The sequence below is a fragment of the Bufo bufo genome, chromosome 11 (genome assembly GCF_905171765.1).
Source record: "Bufo bufo chromosome 11, aBufBuf1.1, whole genome shotgun sequence".
NCBI lineage: Eukaryota > Metazoa > Chordata > Amphibia > Anura > Bufonidae > Bufo > Bufo bufo.
The window spans coordinates 32,281,041-32,302,316 of record NC_053399.1 but is presented as its reverse complement, the minus strand read 5'-3'; the positions used below and the strand labels follow the sequence as shown (position 1 = coordinate 32,302,316).

Sequence of the window (21,276 nt, the reverse complement as noted above, 5' to 3'; positions counted from 1 at the left end):
CATTCAGTTTAATGGCTCCGCGATCCGCCGGTTCCACAAAAAGATAGAACATGTTCTATCTTTTTGAGGAACGGAAGTACGGGACGAAACCCTACAGAAGCACTCTGTAGTGCTTCCGTAGGGTTCCGTTCCGCATCTCCGGATTTGCGGACCCATTCACGGGTCCCACGGAACGGCGCCAGTGTATTGCGGATTCGCAAATGCGGTCCGCAATACGGCCACGGAGCGCACACATTCGTGTGAAAGAGGCCTTGCTGAGAAGATGTGACATGCTTCATCGGACATTGCCCTTTAGTCTTTTAAGTCGCAGGAATTCATCTTTGAAGTAGTCGACCGCTTGCAGTATGGCCTCGATCTGGCCGTCAGCCGTAGCCTTGCTGGCGTAAGTGGAAAAGTGTTTGATGGCATCCTTTAGAAGATCTTCCGGTTCAATGTCGGTCCTGTGCTGGCGCAGCATTCGTTCGCATGCTATGGCGTAGTTTTTGTGCCAGGTAACGGGGTGATTTTCATGTTTGTCTATTGCCTTTTTGTACAGCTGAAAAATAAGCAAAGTAAAGGGGACAGGTGAGATTTGCCTTTTCTTCTCCTTCTGCCAGTATCAGTAACCCTTCAACAAACTCTGCATTAATCAATAGTACAGTGTGTACATGAGGAATAACACTATTTCTGACCACTATATCTCTTGTACCTTTGCAGATGTCTCAGACATGGTGTGTGTGGAGACCAGCTGCCATTCACTGCACACAAAGTGTCTCTCTTTGAGTCTAGTCTCACTCCTGCTGCTGCGCACTCATCCTCACCCCTCTCCATAGACTTGTACTGATAAAGCATTAGGCGAAACGCATGGCGGGGCATCCTGATTGGTATTATTTACTACATTTTGAATAATGCGTAATTCTAGTGCACTCTTCTACAGCGTTCTCATGTTTATGTAATGGCACTTGCACTTAAAATTTTGAACTGCTGATGGTATTTTTTTTATTCATGTGTAATAATATGTAAACCGAAATGTTCTCGTTTGTCATGGTGTTCGAGGGAGTATATAGAGTGGGCTGCTGTGGTGAGTCCGCCCCACATGCGGTGGGTGCCGACTGCATAACACAGCCGGCACATGGTCGCAATGACGGGGAACAGCGATCGCGCTGAACCCCGTCATTTAACACCTCAGATGCCGCGATCAACATCGATCACGGCATCTGTGAGGTAAGGCAGAGGGATGCGGCTCCCTCTGCATTCCGATCGAAGCCCTGGCAGTGAAATCGTGGGGCTGTGATAGGTTATATGGCAGCCTGGACGCATTAGAAGCTTACCAGGTCTACCATGCTAAGCTCCCTGCTGAACTGTGCACGAAGCAGAGCTCAGCAGGGAGCACGTCTGAATCAGCATAGAACATAGGATCAAAAGACCGCAGGTTTTAGCCCCCCATAAGGGGGTTAAAAGTTATTACTAGAAAAGTAAAAAAAAACAAAAAAAAAAACATTAAAATATTAAAAAGTTTAAATCAACCTCCTTTTCCAATTTTACATATAAAAATTAATAAAAAAATAAACATACCGTGTCCGAAAATGTATGAACTATTAAAATAATTTTTAAAAATTCCTGAGCTGTGAACACTGCAACAGAAAAAAATGAAAACCCTACGATTCGCCATTTTTAGTCACCACCCCGAAATAAATTGAATTACAGTGATTAAAAAGTTGCACGTACCACAAAAATGGTACCAATAAAAACTACAGTTCGTCATGCAAAAAACAAGCCCCCATATTCCGCAGACGGAAATATAAAAAATCTATGGCTGTCAGAAAATGGCGATGCAAAGAAAATTTGTATATTTTTTTTCTTCAAAGGTTTTTGTTTCTTTAAAACTAGTAAAACAAAAAAAAAAAAACCTATACAAGTTTGGTATCGCCGTATTCATATTAAGGGCGTTATGTCATTTTTAGTGCACAGTGAACAGCGTGATATTAAAATCCAAAAAACCTTGGCAGAATTTTTTTTTTTTTCAATTTAACCCCACAAAGAATTTTTTTCCCGTTTTCCAATAATGGACATGGTAAATTAAATGGTGCCCTTAAAAAATACAACTTATCACGCAAAAAATAAGCCCTCATATGGCTATATGAACGGAAATTTAAAAAAGTTTTGGCTTTTGGAACACGGTGAGAAAAAAATAAATAAAAAAATGGGCCCGGTACCTAAGGTATTTCTGACACTAACCTTGTGAATTTTAAATATCATGTTATTTTTAATAGTATTCAATAAAGGTTCCTTTATTGGCATTATCTGTGCTATTTATTTGGTGTTTCTTGTATTGACATGTGTGACATGATCGTCCTGTGGAGCTGACTCATCTCAAGACAGAATTCAAAGCATTTTTCAAAGTGAAAAGCAATTAGCAAGGTGGGGGAAGGGGGTAAACAGCTGATAATATGAGAACTAGACATTTATTACTGATAAAACATATTACAAAGTTTCTTGTGGTCTCTTGTACTACTGATTTATGTAAGTTGTGTGAAAGTACAGTGACTCTTTAATGCAGGCAATATACATTGGATAAATGTTGGTAGAACCCACTGAATTTGACAGGAACGGCCCACACTCTCATGTGTATGGGAGCCCCCCAACTCTCCCGTGGTGGCAGATGTCGGAGGACATCTTGACCTGCCCGATGCTTTTGTTCTCCAGGATATAAGCTGCTGCCTGAGGAACCTGGGGGCGGCTTTCTGTCCTCTCTCAATGCTCATTTGGCTAAGCGGAGTGAGCAGGTGTATGGGGAATTCTGGAGAGATAGCTGAATTCTGGGTGCTGCTGGAGTGGGGATGCCATGGTGTCAGAGCCTTATTGCTTTCTAAACTGCTTAAAGGAGTTGTCCCAGGAAAGATATTCTCACGCTTCACTGCCACTTTATCCTAGTGATGGCTGTGAGGCCTCCAATGTATAGAATGAAATATCCCCTTTAAAGGGGTTGTGTCATCCGGGACTTTGATGGCATATCACTAGGATATGCCATTAGAGTCAGCTAACTATGGGTCTCACATCTGGGACCTGCACCTATCTCCAGAACGGACCCCCGACAATGAAGGAGAGCACACACTGCATGCACAGCATGCTCTCCATTCATTCCTATGGAAGTTACAAAAATAGCCAAGCGAGAGCGCTTGGCTATTTTTGTCAGACCCAAAGAAATGGAGCGTGCACCACACCACCGCTCCATTCACTTCTATGGGAACGCCAGAGATAGCTGAGCAAATGTTCGGCAGTCCTGTAGAAATGAATGGAGGGCGGCCGCTCACTTTGGGTCCCGTTCTCCTGGTGATACACCAGCAATGTCTCAGATGAGACAACCCCTTTAAAGTTTGGGTGCAGAATGCTTTGGTTATGGTCTGTCACAGCACTGTGCCACCATTACCATCCACAACAATTTCATATTTTAGAAATTCTAAAAAAAAACAAAAAAAACAGCCTCTCGCTGAATTTGGTAGTCGCCATTTATAGATATGTAGCTGCGAGCAAGTGGTCCCATTGTGAGGCATGGAAGTTGTGCAGTTTTAGTGCACTATAATGAGAATTTAGGATAAATCTGATTTAGATTTAGGAAACTGGTCATAAAAAAAAAAACAGTATTACAGGAACACTAGAACAACTCCTGAAATCGAGGCTCTGTCCTGCGTATGCAAGAGAGCACAGGAATGGGGCTCAGGACTAGAGATGAGCAAATTTCCGGTTATGAAATTCGTTTACTAGTAAAAGGTGAATTGCGTTATGGATTCAGTTACCACGGACCATAATGCAAAACGGAATCATAATAGAAGTCTATGGCCTGCATAACGGATCCATCCCGTTTCCGTTATGCAGGAGAGGACTCCCCTCTCAGGGGCCGAGGGAGGAAGAGTGTGCAGCAAGAGAGATTGTCCCACCATTGATAAAGGCATAATGATAATATTATAATGTAGGCCTCACACTAGCTGTATGTGACTTGTAGTTATAGATTATTGTAGCCATAAAAATCAAAAAAGCTAAGAAATATTTAAATATATAGATGGCAGTATATTACCTGGTAAGAATAGAGGTACAGCTGATTTTTGACAGATGACGACAAATGTGGAGACTCCGCAAGGTCAAATATAAAGAAAGCGGTTTTCACTCTGTAATAGACAGGTCACAGGTGGGTTAAACACTTGTGTGAAACATAAAGGGGGCTCCCACCTAGGGCTGTGTTCACATCTCTTAGAAAAGTAAGGCAAAATAGCCCAGCATGCTGCGTAATTTTGTCTTGTGAAATGATAGACACCATGACCGAAACCGAACAGATCCCATTAGAGGGAGTTTTTGAGATTCAGGTATTGATGACGTGTTCTCGGGATAGGTCATCAGTATGTGATCTGTGGTGGTCCGATAATACCAGTAACCCCACGGTGTTCGGGTGAGCGCCGCAAGCTTCTCTGAACTTACTAAGGATTAGATAGCGGCTGTGCTTGGTACTGCGGCTCAGCCCCATTTAGTTGAATGGGGCTCAGCTGCACCTAGGCCATTTGACTGATCAATATGAAGTTTCTGGTCTAGGAAGAGGCTTTAACGCTCGCCAGAGAGCTGCGGCCTTCTCAAACAGCTGATTGGATAGGTCATCAATATCAGATCAACAGGGGTTAACACCAGGTACCCCCGCCGATCTGATATTGATGACCTATGCTGAAGACAGGGCATCAATATCTGAATTTCAAAAAACCCTTTAAAACGGCTCTGTCACAAGGATCCACCCTATTAAACCAGACATCATGCTGATTAAAACAATACCTTTCTTCTGTCTGTATGCTAAACAGCTGCAGAGAAATCGGTGTTTTTATTAATATGCAAATTAGAGGTTCGAGCACCAGGAGGTGGGGCTGGATCCTTGGAGCACTGCTTTGTAACACCCCACTGTGCTCTGGCCCCTCCCCCCTCCCCTTGATTGACAGAGCTAGACATGCTGAGGGCACAGCCCTACAAGCCAGTATGTCTGGTTTAATGGGGTTGATCTTGGTGACAGAGCCGCTTTAAAGTCAATGGGGGTCTGTCCGGTGCCATCGTTGTTCTGATCTTATGATGGAGTGTAGAACTGATGAAGATGTGAACAGATCCTTAAACCTTATGGAATATCAACTAGATGCTAAAAATTGGTTGGTTGGTTGAAGTCGGACCATTGCAATAGCTCAGTGCGGCGTTTCCATATTTGACATTTGCGGGTAACCACAGCGATTGTATAGAAATATACAATGAAATGTACCTTGCTTCCCACATCTCTTCATTGGCTACAGCTTCCCACGAGGAAATTTCAAACCTGCAATTCAAAATATGTATTATATATTTCACCATTTTTATCATCATTTGCAACCGTTTTATCTCAAAGGGTCTGAATTAAAAATATTTTACCGTTTTGTGTCTAAAGCTCCTACGCAAACCTAGGTGTCTCCATGGCTACAGACTACAAACAAATCCCAAGTAGTCTGATCCTGCAGCCATGCCACCTTCCCATCTGTAACCCACAGATGCTATTCACATAAAAACAATAAAATATTTTTATCCAAGACTGCTTTGTTTCTTAATTTTAGATGTATCGGAGTAATAAGGAAAAATAATTGTAATGTGTATGTACCCTTTAACAATAAAATGGCTCCTCCACAAATTTGAATAGAACAGTTCACTCTCCATATAAGCAATGACTACTGCCACTGAGGCTGGCATATAAAAGTTATGACATAACTAATCATTTTCATTGCAATGTCATCATAGGGTCTGCAGAGGGCGCTACTGTAAGCCAAAAAAGGAAGAAATAAAAATACTGCTTGGACCAGGAGGGGTAAATAGACAACTTGCAGCCCTGCACGTACTTTCCATACTGCTCCGTCCAGTTATACAGATTGCTAGTCAGCGTAATCCATTCCTCAGCATTGAAAATCACATTTTTCGAGACAAGCTTCTCACAACAGCCCCATGGCCACAGTGAATGCGTTTTCTTCCATGTTGGATCTCCCTCATTCAGTCCTATGCATACAAAGGTCTCCCTACTGGAAACAAAAAGAAAAAAAACAACCATTTAAGACTCAACTGAGGTTTTACCAAAAGAAAATCGGCCAAGAAGGCTTTTTAGTGTAAAATACCTTTTCATGGAGGATAAATGTATATTTTAAATGGTTCGCCGATTTCTCTATCCGCTGACTGCACAGCGAGAGAATCTGTAAGGGTACGTTCAGACAACAGAGGTTGAAAATCTGCCTCCAAAAATCAGCACGGAATCTTTTTGGGGCGTGTTTCTTTACGCTTTTTTTTGTCGGGTATACGTCAATGCAAAAGTGCATTTTCTGCTTGTGGTTTTTGGCGCGGATATGTACAGAGCGTACGGCATATTTTGTTTGCTGCTTCCCATTCATTTCAATGGGAGATTCTGCACCAAGACAGGGCCATGTTCACATGCTGAGGACAGGCCATCAATATAAAAGGAGTCGACGACCCCATTAAGGAGTTGGTCTGGTTTAGAAAACGAGATTTTGTAAAACTTACCAGTAAAATCTCTTTCTCGCTCTTCATTGGGGGACACAGAGACCGTGGGTATAGCTATGTCCTCTAGGAGGCGTTGACACTAGTAAAAGCTGTTAGCTCCTCCCCTGGCAGCTATACCCCCTCCAGCCTGGAGAGAGTGCTCCAGTTTGTGAGAAGCAGTAGGAGAAGCAAGTAAACCAACGAAAAAAACGTGGAACAGCAACAATGCCAAGAACCGAACCAGGTTCTAACCAGCAACAGCTACAACTGTGGCCGAACAACAATACTGGGTGGGTTCTGTGTCCCCCAATGAAGAGCGAGAAAGAGATTTTACTGGTAAGTTTTACAAAATCTCGTTTTCTCGCCCATATTCATTGGGGGACACAGAGACCATGGGACGTCCGAGAGCAGTCCACAGGGAGGGAAAACCACAGACCCATGAAGCAAGCGCCCGTGCAGTCAACTAAGAACTGTCGCCTGCAAGACCACGCGGCCCACGCAGAGACCATCGATGTATAAGTATGCACCTGGCAACTTCTTGCGAACATGTGCAAGGAGGACCGGAGCCACCATACATTACTGTGCAGCCAAAGCGCGATTCCTCCTAGCCCAAGAAGCGCCCACCGCTTTGGGGGAGTGAGCCGTGACACCTAAGGGTGGAACCCTGCTCCGAGCGCGGTGAGCTGCAGCACTTCCAGACAGAATCCAACGTGCAATCGCCCTTTGGAGGCCGCCAATCCCCAGCGAGGACCCTCCTTAGAGAAAAAGGGGATCCGTACGCCGAGAGGGACTGGAGGCTGCTAATAATGAGTAGAGCACTGACAATGTCCATAATGTAACTCCCTTCCATAGGGTGCGAAGGAAGGGAACCTGCTATAGAAGTCAGAGACCACCTTCGGGAGAAGAAGGAATGCTGAGAAAACCATATTCAGATCCCAAGGCTGTAAGGACGGTACAGAGGAACCATATGTGCAGCTCCTTGAAAGAAGATTCCCACGGGCACCAGGGAACCTGGAAGGCTGCCCAAGACGGAAGCGCCAACACCTGCCCCATCCATCAAGGAAACAAGGGCTAAACAAAGGTCCAACCCTTAAAGTAGAAAGGAGAGAGAAAACCCCAAAGTGAGGGGGACGTCTTGGCTTCAAAGAAGCCTCAGAAGGACCTCCAGGTTCCATAATAGATACTGGCGATGCAGACTTCCTGTCCTGAATCATAGTGCAGAAGATATCCGCCGAAAAACCCTCTCCACGTTAGAACGGCGGTCTCAATAGCCACGCCGTCATTGAAAAGGTCATGCAAGACTGAACCCCTTGAAAGAAGGACGTCTCTGAGTGGCAGTGACCAAGGGACGTCTCCAGGAGAACGAGGTCGGCGTACCACGCACGACGAGTCAGTTTCGGAGCGACTAGGATATGTCTGAATGTCCTCCATCCAGACCTTCCGTAGAACCCTGAGAAGGAGGGGAAGAAACTCCCGCCAAGGAGAATCAGGACCTCCATGGCGGATGCTTCCGGAACTCTGGCTCTGGAGAGAAGGCGGAAGCCTTTGTGCAGATACCGTTAGCACACCCGGACCAATGGAAGAGTCCCTGTAGGAGGAAGAATGTGGAGGGTGTCACAGCCCACCAGTTGGGACCAGATCGTGTCTGGAATGGAAAGGCACCCAACGAATACCCCATGCCACACAGGTGAGGGAAGGTAGCAACGTAGGAACTACCAAGGCATACGGGTGACAATGAACCATGAGCCAGAGGGGGAAAGACAGGAGAAGCAATAGGCTAGGTCTAAGCCCATACCCTGTAAGAGACCGACGCTATACAGAAGTAGCCAAAGATCAAGCGGCCGTGCCAAAAAAACTCCGCCCGAGAAGGAAGCCAGGCAAGGGAAGTCACACTGCAATGCTAGCCCCATATCCCAGCAGAGGAGGGAACTCCCGTAGAAGCCACCGATCCGGTGCTAAAGAGTCCACTGCCTAGCGAAGGGCTGTGCAGTAAGAACCCAAGCATGTAGGGAAAATAATACCGCTACCACAGTGGTAGCCAGCGCTTGCCCCGACAATGCAAAAACTGAGGGAGAGGCCCGATACTATCCATAGAAACCACGTGCCACACTGCCCCAGTTACGTGGAGCTAACCCTAAAAATTCTACCTGGAAGGGCGCTGAACAGGCGCAACTGCCAAGCTAGCTCCAGGGTAGGACCCCTACCAGAGGGGGATGGTCCCACTGCAGCGACCATGAACTCGAACATTAGCGACAAGCTGCGCCTGTGGAGGAAAACAAGCTGTAGGAGCTAAATCGGAGTCGCCAGCATAACCACTTCCCCAGAGAATGGGGAGTGGTGGATAGAGAATACGGAGTCAGTGAAAAGAGTCGACCCGCTGGAACGCTGGACAATATCAGGACCGACCGGAGCAACAGAGGCCCATGGAGATTGGGGGGGGGGGGGGGGTCTGTAAGACCCACAAGTGATGCTAGGGACCCCCTGGAAGACAGAGGATGTTATAATCAGGCGCGAAACCAGCACCAAAAGAAGGATGCAACGATGAATAGCCACTGTATCCACTGGTGGCTCCCATATAACACTAGGGTAAGAGTGTAGGGCGCCTGTGAGAACCAACTGTAGCCACGCCCTCTTGGAAATAAGCGAAGGCACCTAGAGCCGTAGTGCCGCAGAAGATGTTTAGTTACTCCCCGCTAGTGGATCACTAGCGGAAGGGGGAAATGCGACAGAAGCACGGTGATGTGAAACACTCCGCCTATGGAAGGATAGCGGACAGTCTTCAATGGTAGAGTAATTAGCTAACTAAGGAAGGTGTGAGCATACGGCAAGTACTGGTCAGTGGTAGGGAGAATACCCCACCTAAGAAGATGGGCGAATGCCCACAGCGAGAACTAGCGCATATGGCGAGTCCTGTACCCCGTGGAGTGCAATAGTGCACCTAAGGGGGTAATGCATACAGCACATCATGTAACCAGTGACAATGTCATTGCGCCACCGATGGATCTGCATATGGCAGGTCCCGAACCCCAAGTCATTGTACTTAGTCCACCTATGGCAGGGGACAATGTATAAGGCAGGCACTGTATCCTGAAGTAGTGCAGTTACAACACCAAAGGAAGTGGGCAATGCATACGACAGTACTGCTGGCCACCTAGACGCAATCTCTGGAAGATTGCTTCGGACTCATGTCAGCGTCCGAATCAGAGATTCTCCTCTCTTCCTGGACGGACCCGCCCCAGTAAGGGAGGGTGTGTCTGAGCATGACTTAGGGAGGAAGAGTAGGGGAGTGGAAATATTCGTGGAGAAAATTGTCCTGCTGCGGTTCGCTTACGCGTAGAGCTACCCTTGAGAATCTCGCCCCTGGCAGTAGTGGACTGCGCAGGCGGGGACTTATCAACCAAACCACCCGAGGGTGGAACGGAAACTCCCAGAGGTCTCTCCACCGGATTGCGAAGGCGGTGCATTATCAACCAAAGAACCCCGGAGGGTGGATGGGAGATTCCAGCGGATCCTGCAGCGGTCCGTCACTGGATTGCGCATGTGGAGAATCATCAACCAAACGGCCCGGAGGCGGTATTGGGAACTATGCGAGTGTGGCTGAGGAGGGGGACCCGTATGGACGGATATGTCCTTTATTATTATTTATTTATTTTATTTTTTGGATAAAACTAGGAAGCCGGCCTCAATGACGAGGCATTAAGGGGTTAAATCCTCCACTCATGTACAGTGCACTTAGGGGAAGGGCCCCAGCCTAAGAATGGTGGGTGGCCATGAAGGGTTAAGGCAGTGGCTCAGCAGGCGACTGGGGGAGGGGGAGAAAGGCGCGCCCCCCCCCCCCCCCCCCCAGGGGACGAAGGCGGCGGCCCAGCAGCGTGGCTTTTCAGAGATTGCCTTCCCCCCCACCTAATGCTGCTCCGGCCGTGTCACAGAATGGGGGCATCACCCCGCCGGCTGGGCCGTTGATAGTGGGGTAAGGGCAGAGAGGGCGCGGGCCGGAGCACCGATGCGGTGCACGGCCGATCTCGCTGCAGTTAACCCCTTCCGGAGCGGCGCGTCCGCTCCAAGGGGTGTAGATGTGGGAGGTGTCGGGGAGCAGAGCTTCTCCGCATGTGTGAACGTCTGCCCTGCTGCCGCCATATTCTTTGAGCAGGGGGCGGCAAAAATCGCGGCCGGAGCACCGAAGCGGTGCCGGCCGAACGCAGGGTGGTTAACCCCCTCAGGAGCGACGCGCCCGGCATCCGCTCCCGAAGGGGTGGAGAAGGGTAAATGCCGCCTTGTCTGTGAGCGGGAGCTGCACTCCGCTCCCTGCATGTTAATAAGGAATTAGACCTAGGGAGTTACATAGTCCACCTAATTGGCGCCAGTAATGCATACCGCACCCATTAACCCCCTATGTCCTCCACTCAATCAATCAAACTGCCTGTGCCGGAGGGGAATGCTTCAGGGGTGCTGGGCTATGCTGAAGCCCTGTCTGGTCGCAGACTATTGCCACCAAGAGGGAGGGGGGACCAACCCAGAGGGTTAAATACTCACCTAGTCCCGTGTACTCACCTATCTTCTCTCTCCTGCCGCCATCTTCACACCTCCTCTGGTCCAGCAGGGTCACCCCTTCAGCTACTGGCACCGTAGCGGCAGGACGCTGGAAAAGGGGGCTTGGATGGGTGACCCCTTGGCTGGCGGGATGCAGGGGAGCGAGGCTGCCCTGGTCCACCTTGTCTTCTGTGGGGGAGGCAGCAGTGCGGGTGACCGGCGCTGGCGCAACTCGACCCTGGGAGAACAGGGAGGCGAGGCGTCCCCGTTTGCCCATCTGAAAAAGAAGGAAAAAAATAAACTAAAATAAAAAATCTTCAGGAGATCCCTGCAGAGCAGGGAGGTCTTGCCTCCTATTGACACTGGAAAAAACAGAAGCTCTCTCTCCAGGCTGGAGGGGGTATAGCTGCCAGGGGAGGGGCTAACAGCTTTTACTAGTGTCAACGCCTACTAGAGGACATAGCTATACCCATGGTCTCTGTGTCCCCCAATGAATATGGGAGAGAAATCCCAATTTCAAATACAGTATTAGGCATTTGTGAGTTAATAGATATGAGAATTCTGAACAGGATATCCCAATCTTAACCGGAGGAGCTGCAAAGAGCATCTCTTGTTCTGGAGGACCTAGCATGTCCAAGTATAACATGGAAAGGCCACAGGTTTCAATAAGAAATGTGTAATGCCATATTTGGCCAGAGGTGGCACTGCAGGAAAACTGAGGACAATTATTCTCCTCTTATATTCTAGTTTATACTCTTCCCCTATTCTTCTCATCAACAACCATGATAGCTGACTCTAATGGCATGATAAGTAACGTAGGTGATGCCATTCCCAAATTTCATATAAAAAAAGAAAAGGAAAAGAAGACACACACTTTACATGTATCACTGTCCTTTCATGTGTATAGAAACAAGGCACAATAGAAGAAGAGGACCCTGCCGCAGTCTAATAGGTCTTTACAGACATCATATAAAGCCATTACAGTGAACTTAACCCTTACTTTTCATTTACTTTGATAAAATGCTGAAGGTTAAAGGTAATTGTTCCGTCCAGACGTCTTGTTACCACTGGATTCCACTTATTGCCAGGAAAATGGACGCCTGCCAAGTGTTTTGCTGTCTTTGGTAGATACCACTCATATGTCATCATCTGCACAATGAACATATTCAAGTAAAATTAATAATTCATTGAAGTCAATGTCCCAAACTCTATAAAATGAAAGGTTTATACCGATACCAGACCTGAATGGCATTTCCCAACTATTAACCATAAATGTCTGATAGGTGGTGGTCCAAAAGGATGGAAGCATGGGTTATTGAGAGAAAAGGGAGGAGAAACGGAAAAAGTCGACCACACATGTGCATGGCACTCTATTAGCAGGGGCGTAGCTATAGGGGAAGCGGCTGCTTTGGGGCCCTGACCCAGAAGGGGCCCATCCAGGAGGAGGAGGACTAAAAGATTTGGTCAGGGCCCCCTCAACAGTATTACACAATGAAATTATATACAGTGACAGTATAGAGCCGGTCCTGGTCTGAGAGCGATCTTTACTAGCCACAGGAATGGGGGCAGCATGAAAGGAAGGGGTTGCAAAAAAATTACTGGGGGAGGGGGGGGCCCAGTCATTTCTAGCTACGCCACTGTCTATTAGGGTCTATTCAAAAAAAGCTGAGGAAATTTATTTATTTTTAAAGAGTGATTCAGACACAGTTGGCAATTTTTTTTAATTGGCTAATTGAGCAACCAAGACTGTCTGATCATGAAGGAAATCCTGATCAGGAAGTAATCAATTATGTCATAATTAGAGATGAGCGAATTTCCGCTTATGAAATTTGTTCACGCTTGGTTACCACGGACCATAACACAATTCTATGATGGAATGCATAACGGAATGCCTTAAGAGGCATTCAGTTATTCATTCCGTCATAATAGAAGTCTATGGGCTGCATAATGGATCCGTCCGGAGAGGACTCCCCTGCATAACGGAAACTGGACGGATCCTTTTGCAGCCCATAGACTTCTATTATGACGGAATGAATAACAGAATGTCTCTTTAGGCATTCCGTTATTCATTCCGTCATAGAATTGCGTTATGGTCCGTGGTAACGGAATCCATAACGCAATTCACCTTTTACCAAGAAACCAAGTGTGAACGAAATCTCAAAATATGAAATTCGCTCATCTCTAGTCATAATATTAATGTACTCAATGATTAGTATAGATCTGGTGTTTCTAGAAGCTAATGGAGGAAGCTCAATAATGGACATACTTTCCAAGGTTGCATGCTATACTCTTACAGGTGGAATCATAAGACCAATGTTCTGACAAGATCTGTACGTATGGGTGGGTTGGCAATGACAGAATTCACAGGCTTCCACAGGTTGAAAGTCTAGAAACTGTTTATCTACGTTCCAAACAAAAATATAGGGGCATCCAAGTAGCAGTCACTTTGGTTCATATAAACAAAGAAAATACCAACCCTCTGGGCCCTAACTCGACACAGTGGTTTCCTCACCTATGTACTCGGGTAACATAGTAGATCAGGCTTACACAGCTGACAACTTGCAGCTTCCAGGCACCGACACTGAATGAGCATTTCAGCCCTGTATTTATTCCCACAGTAATGAGCTGGGCATCTACACCTGGGATTACTTCAGGCTAGGGGAAAATGTTGTACTGGAGTGGAGAGGGAATGGCAGGTCCCTCTAGCAACCTACCCACCATTCCATAAAAATCCAGGCCTATAAAATGCTGTAAAGAAAAGTGCCTCAGCAAAACTACTTTGCCAAAACAGCTTTCCTGGATCCTTTTTATCTCCAGTACTTTACCAGACACTGCGTTACAGTTTACATGTGGGCGAGTTGTACCATCCAGCCGGCTCTTTTGTTATTAGATGGAGGAGGAGAAGGAGTCACTCTCTTCCTCCCCCTGTGCTGCACTGCCAATGAGGAGAGACAGGAGGAGGAGGGGCGGGCGCACTGCGCCACCAATGATAATTAACGTCTAATACAAATACAGGAGGTGGTGCCCAGCCTATATGACAGGAAGCTGCGATCAGCTGCAGCCGCACCTGAGGGGTTAACTGCTGCTGCTGATGGCAGGCAGGGTGTCAGCTATGTGATTCTGTGCTGACACACCCGCCTGTATTAAACGTTAATCATCATTGGTGGCGCAGTGCGCCCTCCCCAGTATTAAAAACATTGGTGGCGCAGTGCGCACTCCCCCCCCCCCCCCAATATTAAAATCATTGGTGGCGCAGTACGCCCTCCCCCCACCCCCCAGTATTAAAATCATTGGTGGCGCAGTGCGCTACCTTCCCCCCCAACACCCCCAGCATTAAAGTCATTGGTGGCAGTGGCCACAGGGTCCCCTCCCCTCCTCTTCATTGGTGATGCAGTGGCAGCTTCTGATCTGAGCCCCAGCAGTGTAATCCTGGGGCTCCAATCGGTTACCATGGCAGCCAGGATGCTACTGAAGCCCTGGCTGCCATGGTAATCTCCCTGCTGCTGTGTGTACTATGCACAGGGCAGCAGGGACAGAGCTCTATTTGGGTGAATAGGACAAAAGATACCAGGTTCTAGCCCCTAAGGGTGGAAATAGTTATTAAATAAAACGTTAAAAAAAACACCAAAATATTAAGTATAAATCACACCCTTTCCCAATTTTACATAAAAAAAATAAATTTATATATATATATATATATATATATATATATATACACACATACATACACACACACACAGTACAGACCAACTCATTCAAAGAGTTTTCTTTATTTTCATGACTATGAAAATTGTAGATTCACACTGAAGGCATCAAAACTATGAATTAACACATGTGGAATTATATACATAACAAACAAGTGTGAAACAACTGAAAATATGTCATATTCTAGGTTCTTCAAAGTAGCCACCTTCTGCTTTGATTACTGCTTTGCACACTCTTGGCATTCTCTTGATGAGCTTCAAGAGGTAGTCCCCTGAAATGTTTTTCACTTCACAGGTGTGCCCTGTCAGGTTTAATAAGTGGGATTTCTTGCCTTATAAATGGGGTTGGGACCATCAGTGGCGTTGAGGAGAAGTCAGGTGGATACACAGCTGATAGTCCTACTGAATAGACTGTTAGCTGCTTTTTTCTTGCCATAATACAAATTCTAAGTAAAGAAAAACGAGTGGCCATCATTACTTTAAGAAATGAAGGTCAGTCAGTCAGCCGAAAAATTGGGAAAACTTTGAAAGTAAGGGCTATTTGACCATGAAGGAGAGTGATGGGGTGCTGCGCCAGATGACCTGGCCTCCACAGTCACCGGACCTGAACCCAATCGAGATGGTTTGGGGTGAGCTGGACAGCAGAGTGAAGGCAAAAGGGCCAACAAGTGCTAAGCATCTCTGGGAACTCCTTCAAGACTGTTGGAAGACCATTTCAGGGGACTACCTCTTGAAGCTCATCAAGAGAATGCCAAGAGTGTGCAAAGCAGTAATCAAAGCAAAAGGTGGCTATTTTGAAGAACCTAGAATATGACATATTTTTAGTTGTTTCACACTTGTTTGTTATGTATATAATTCCACATGTGTTAATTCATAGTTTTGATGCCTTCATAGTCATGAAAATAAAGAAAACTCTTTGAATGAAACTTTTGGTCTGTACTGTATATATAATTATATATCATATATTGCCACGTCTGAAAAGTCCAAACTATTCAAATATATATATTTTTTAAATCTTTTATGTGGTGAATGGCGTTACAGAAAATGTATTTTTTTCCCCCAAAAATTAAAATCTGAATATTGGTATAGGTTTTCGGCCTGAAAGTTCACAGGTTATCAGTATCAGTCGATCCCTACCACAATCCCATACCTACTATTCATTAATTCAAGGAGTCTTACAAGCTTTTATATATTCCAAAGCTTCCCAAATGCCACCATTGACTGTATCACATCTGCATACACTGCATATATGATGGATCTTTCCACTCACCTCTTGATCCACTAACGACAGATCAGGACGCAGTCCTTCACAATAATGAAGGTAACGCAAAGAATTTCCTGGCAGATCACCTCTTAGTAACATGATAGCGTTCTGAGGCATTGAGAACAAAATATTCCTTGCAAACTTGTCTACCACATAATTGCTGCTTTGGTCACAAACACTAGAAACACAAAATGGGAAGAATTAGTCATTTAATAACATATTTCATTAAATAACACGTTTTGGTACAATTTCTTTACTCTGAATCGGTGGGCCCACAAAACTGGACCCTCAGGCATAGAACAGTTGAATCCTGGACCTTTATAAGAAATGGACACCTTGCCACTGAACTTTTCTCATTGCTCATTTGCTTCCTAAATGCAAAATTAGGCAACTTTCTAAATAATCTTCATGAAAATTTTTCTACCATTTTGCCTTTGCCGAGTGTGTTTAAGTCCTTCACCTAGCCCCTGGTGCTTCAGAATCTGACATAAATCCATTAGTGCACTGCTGGTTTCTGTTGGATCTCTCTCCTCCTCCATGCGATTACCTTTAACACTGAGAGAAGGGAGGGGAGAGCAGAGACAGCCTTCAGAAACCAGAGCATTTCGGAGGAGGAGGTTGTACACCATGGAGGTCAACTCACACAGGCTGTATACAGGAAGGAAAGCACACACAAGGCAGTTTTCATGGAAGGGCAAAAGCATCCTGGACACACAGATCCAGCATTTATTACTAGAGTCACATGATAACGACAAAAATCTGAAACTAGGAGCAGGTTGAAAACTACATGTCAAAAGGTCGGAGGATGAATAAAGGAATTAAAATTGCGGCCTGAAACTTAATGCAACTTTTTTTTTAACTCGAGGTGACCACTAACATAAGTAATAATCATTTGTCCATGTCAAAGATGTTCATAACCTTTAACCAGAATTCCTTTCTGGTTGCTCACTATAAGACTCCAGACTGTACATACCCCATGGTCTAGTCTGAAACAAGTCCTAAGATTTGATACCCAAAATGGACCTACCTTAAGTTAGTGTGCATCTGCCGAGCAACAACCGCAACCGTGAAAATCCATTCTAAGTAGAAAATGAAGTTTTTGTTTGGCATTTTTGACCTTATGCTTCTTATCAATAAGGCCAAGCCATGTCCTGCCAGAGCGCATACCACAATATTGCTCTGCATCCAAAACCTCTCCACCTATGGGATAGAATGACACTTGTATGACAGAAGTTCATCACCATCACATGCAGGTGACCCAAGCCATGGAAGTTCCATTATCAATTTAGAAAATTGGTAACACTTCAGAGATGTTCTATGACCAAAGCACAAATCTACTTTTAACACAAAAATGTACAACTAAATAATGAATAAATGGAGAAAACCTCAATAGGATAGAAGGACTTTGTCCCACTTTACCGACTAAGGCCCACTCCCTAAGCCAGTCTCCAGCTGAAGATGGACCAGCTCAGCAGGAGATTAACCTCTGCGTTCTCTGCAGGATTTCTACAAGTCTGTTTGTTTCAGGAACATGCAGAAAATGCTACAGATGAAGAAATGGCTTTGGCAAGATTATCTCCTGCTTACTTTTAGAATTTGTTTCTAGATTTAGTGTTCCTTTAAGAAAGATTTCCCTTAAATATATGCTGCCAGTTTAGGGTTGAGATGATCTTAAAGGACATCTGTCAGCAGATTTGTACCTATGACACTGGCTGACCTGTTACATGTGCGCTTGGCAGCTGAAGGCATCTGTGTTGGTGTCATGTTCACATGTGCCCGCACTGTTGAGAAAAAGGGGCAGTTTTAAAATATGAAAATGAGCCTCTAGGAGCAACGGGGGCGTTGCCATTACACCTAGAGGCTCCACTCTCTCTGCAACTGCCGCATCCCCTGCATTTTGATTGACAGAGCCAAGCAGGCATGATGACGTCTACATTGCCTGGCTCTGTCAATCAAAGTGCAGAGAGAGCAGAGCCTCTAGGTGTAATGGTAACGCCCCTGTTGCTCCTAGAGGCTCATTTGCATATATTAAAACATCATTTTTCTCAGCAATGCGGGCACATATGAACATGGGACCAACACAGATGCCTTCAGCTGCCAAGTGCACATGTAACAGGTCAGCCAGTGTCATAGGGACAAACCTGCTGACAGATGCCCTTTAAACAGATTTCATCATAATTCCATTTCATATGTAGCTAATAAATAGCGAACTTACCACACCCAAGAACAAAGGTTTAGTAATGTTTAAATTTGCTCTCCAGGAAAAAAATAATGAATAGCCAAGTAGCATTGCCGTAAAGAGAGAAACAATGGAGACGGACTCCCTACAACAGGAAATAAGAAAAGTTCCTTATAAAACAACGTAATTTTATAGAATAGCTTAGGGTACTTTCACACTAGCGTTTTTCTTTTCCGGCGCTGATTTCCGTCCTAGGGGCTCAATTCCGGAAAAGAACTGATCAGTTTTATCCTAATGCATTCTGAATGGAGAGAAATCCGTTCAGGATGCATCAGGATGTCTTCAGTTCAGTCTTTTTGACTGATCAGGCTTTTCAGAAAACCGTAGCATGTTGTATTTTTACCTCCGGCCAAAAATCCGGAACACTTTGACTGAACGCCGGATCCAGCATTTTTCCCACTGACTTGCATTAATGCCGCTCAGGACGGAAATAATACCGCAGCATGCTACTGTTTTATCTCCGGCCCAAAAAACTGAACACTTGCCTGATTGCCGAATCAGTCATTTTTTTTTCCCATTGAAAAATACCGCAATGCTGGATCTGTCCTTTTCCAGACCGAAAAAAATTGGAAAAAAATAAATGCCGGATCCGTTTTTCCAGGTGACACCGGAAAGACGGATCCGGCATTTCAATGCATTTGTAAGACGGATCAGGATCCTGATCAGTCTTACAAATGCCATCAGTTGGCATATACATTTTGACGGATCCGGCAGGCAGTTCCGGTGACGGAACTGCCTGCCGGATTCCTCTGCCGCAAGTGTGAAAGTACCCTAAGGTGAACAGAGAAGAAAAAAAAAAAGGAAAAAAACAAACAGCAGGTGGCGCTATACAGATACATTTTTTTGAATAACTAAGTGTCTATGCAAAATTTTTAATGACATGCAATTACAAACATATTCAGATCCAGGTGCTGGTTTAAAAAAGGTAGAGTATTTTCATGGGACAACCCCTTTAATACGTGTACCATTCTACAAATATCCAAAAATAACAACTGCAGTAAATAATATGTGCAATCTAAAGTCATGGAAGAGACTTACATTTACAGCTTTATACAGGTAGAATCCAATATGTGACATAACAGACAACAGCAGCGATATGGAGACTGGGTGCCTTGCGGGAAGACATCCCGATTCAATGGACGATATGCACATAAATATGTGCAACATTTCAACTTTATTTTAGATCTTTTCCAAGTCTTATGCAAGCTTGAGAAAGACATCCGATGAGTATAAAAGGTTGCACATAGCTGCGTGAACAAAGGCACACTGATCTGAATATCAGCGCTTATAAAGGGAGAAACGTTTAAAGGGGACTATTAATATCTGTAATGATTGACATGAGATTTACACATGTTATATGGGTCGTTGAAATCAAAAGCAATAGTTTTGCAAAGAATACCTGTTAGTAAAACATAGCAACAGTGATAACACGGCGAGACCTTGAGCCATAGGAGTGATTTCTACACACATGTGGCTGATTTGAAACCTACAGGAAAGAAAAATATAAAAAAATAAAAATAAAAAAATCACAAATACAGAAAGATATAAAAATGTCAATCAGTCCAGAAACTCACCATTCATAAAGTAACGACTGGAAAAACTCTATGGGCAGAGGAATAATTGTGGTATCTTTCAATGCAAAACGTGCCAAAATGACATTTTTATTCACTGGGAAGCAAATTTACAAAGCTGTATCTGCAGTATATCTGACAACGTACACGTCCAGGAATTTGATATTGATAGACAATCCTCAGGATAGGCCATCAAGATCGCATTGGTGGTGAGCTGACACCCCGCATCCCTGTTGATCAGCAGTTACCTTATAACTTTGGTGTCAGAAGAACTATACAGATCCATCTACTGCAAGGATGCCCAACCTGCGGCCCTCCAGCTGTTGCAAAACTACAATTCCCAGGATACCTGGACAGCCTACAGCTATTAGGGCATGATGGGAGTTGTAGTTTTAAGACAGCTGGAGGGCCGCAGGTTGAGCATCCCTGATCTACTGTGTAGTGGAAGAAGATGGTTACTGCAGCACTGCTCCCATTGACGTGAATGGAGCAGCGCCGCAGTTACCAGCTTTGTTCACCACACAGTAGACGGAGCAACAACATAACAACTGATAAGCAAGGGTGTAGGGCGCCCTGATGGTAGGCCATCAATATCAGAATCCTAGACAAAGGCCATCAATATCAAAATCCTAGACGACCCCTCAAAATACCTTAATACCGATCCCTATTTAAACCAGGATTATATTATACAAGAGAAAAATGGGCCTTCAATATGCAAGTTGCCCTTTTTCAATTCAGTCATCTCCACTCCCATGTACCCTACACATACTCTAACCACCATATTAAAGGGGTTGTATAGTAAGTTAATATTGATGACTTATCCTCAGCATAGGTTCGCCAATATCAGATCAGATCAGTCTGATTACCAGCACCCCCACAGATCAGCTGTTCCTCTCGCCGATACCCCTTCAAACAGCTGATCTGATACGGATGACTTATCCTGAAGATATACTTTTTACTGTCCAGAGTATCCTTGGAATCTATGATTACATATCGTTAAGTTCTTACATTAGAGTCTCGCCCATACTGGATCCTGCTTCCGATTTTGCCTAGTGGTACAAAAAAGTGTGTTAGGTTTATAATCTCATCAAGAACCTGGTAAAAAGCAAAACGTTAATAAATGGTCAAATGAAAGAATAAACAGACGACCATCACAAATCCCATAAAGATTTTCTAAGGGATTTGTGGGACAGCCAATCGCCGTCCTTGGCAGTATAAGGCCTTATTCACAAAGTCAGTGTTTGGTCAGTGATTTCCACCAGTGATTGTGAGCCAAAACCAGGGGAGGGTCTAAACACAGAACAAATCCTTGTACCTCATCTCTGTGTAGCCTCCACCCCTGGTTCTGGCTCATCAAATCACTGATGGAAATCACTGACCAAAACATTGACGCGTGAATGAGGCCTAATGCTGAAAACAGCGATTGGCCGCAACGGTCACGCGCTGTACACC

The 21,276-nt window shown here is 45.1% G+C and overlaps 1 protein-coding gene across 2 annotated transcripts in view; it reads right to left on the bottom strand.

Annotated features, from left to right (window-relative positions):
* Window positions 1-261: 261 nt before the first annotated feature.
* The window catches only part of TMEM260 (transmembrane protein 260), a 63,428-nt gene continuing 42,413 nt past the window's right edge, over window positions 262-21,276 (bottom strand). Inside the window, exons 8-17 of one of the 2 annotated variants that reach the window (XM_040412770.1) lie at window positions 20,833-20,873; window positions 19,653-19,739; window positions 18,230-18,338; window positions 17,042-17,214; window positions 16,021-16,192; window positions 12,047-12,195; window positions 5,868-6,044; window positions 5,264-5,317; window positions 4,055-4,145; window positions 262-535 (exon numbers count right to left, since the gene is read on the bottom strand). In XM_040412770.1, the coding sequence (XP_040268704.1) occupies window positions 275-535; window positions 4,055-4,145; window positions 5,264-5,317; window positions 5,868-6,044; window positions 12,047-12,195; window positions 16,021-16,192; window positions 17,042-17,214; window positions 18,230-18,338; window positions 19,653-19,739; window positions 20,833-20,873 (1,314 nt within the window). In that variant the 3' untranslated portion in view covers window positions 262-274. The remainder of the gene's footprint in view (window positions 536-4,054; window positions 4,146-5,263; window positions 5,318-5,867; window positions 6,045-12,046; window positions 12,196-16,020; window positions 16,193-17,041; window positions 17,215-18,229; window positions 18,339-19,652; window positions 19,740-20,832; window positions 20,874-21,276) is intronic. The other variant, XM_040412771.1, reaches the window with a different exon arrangement.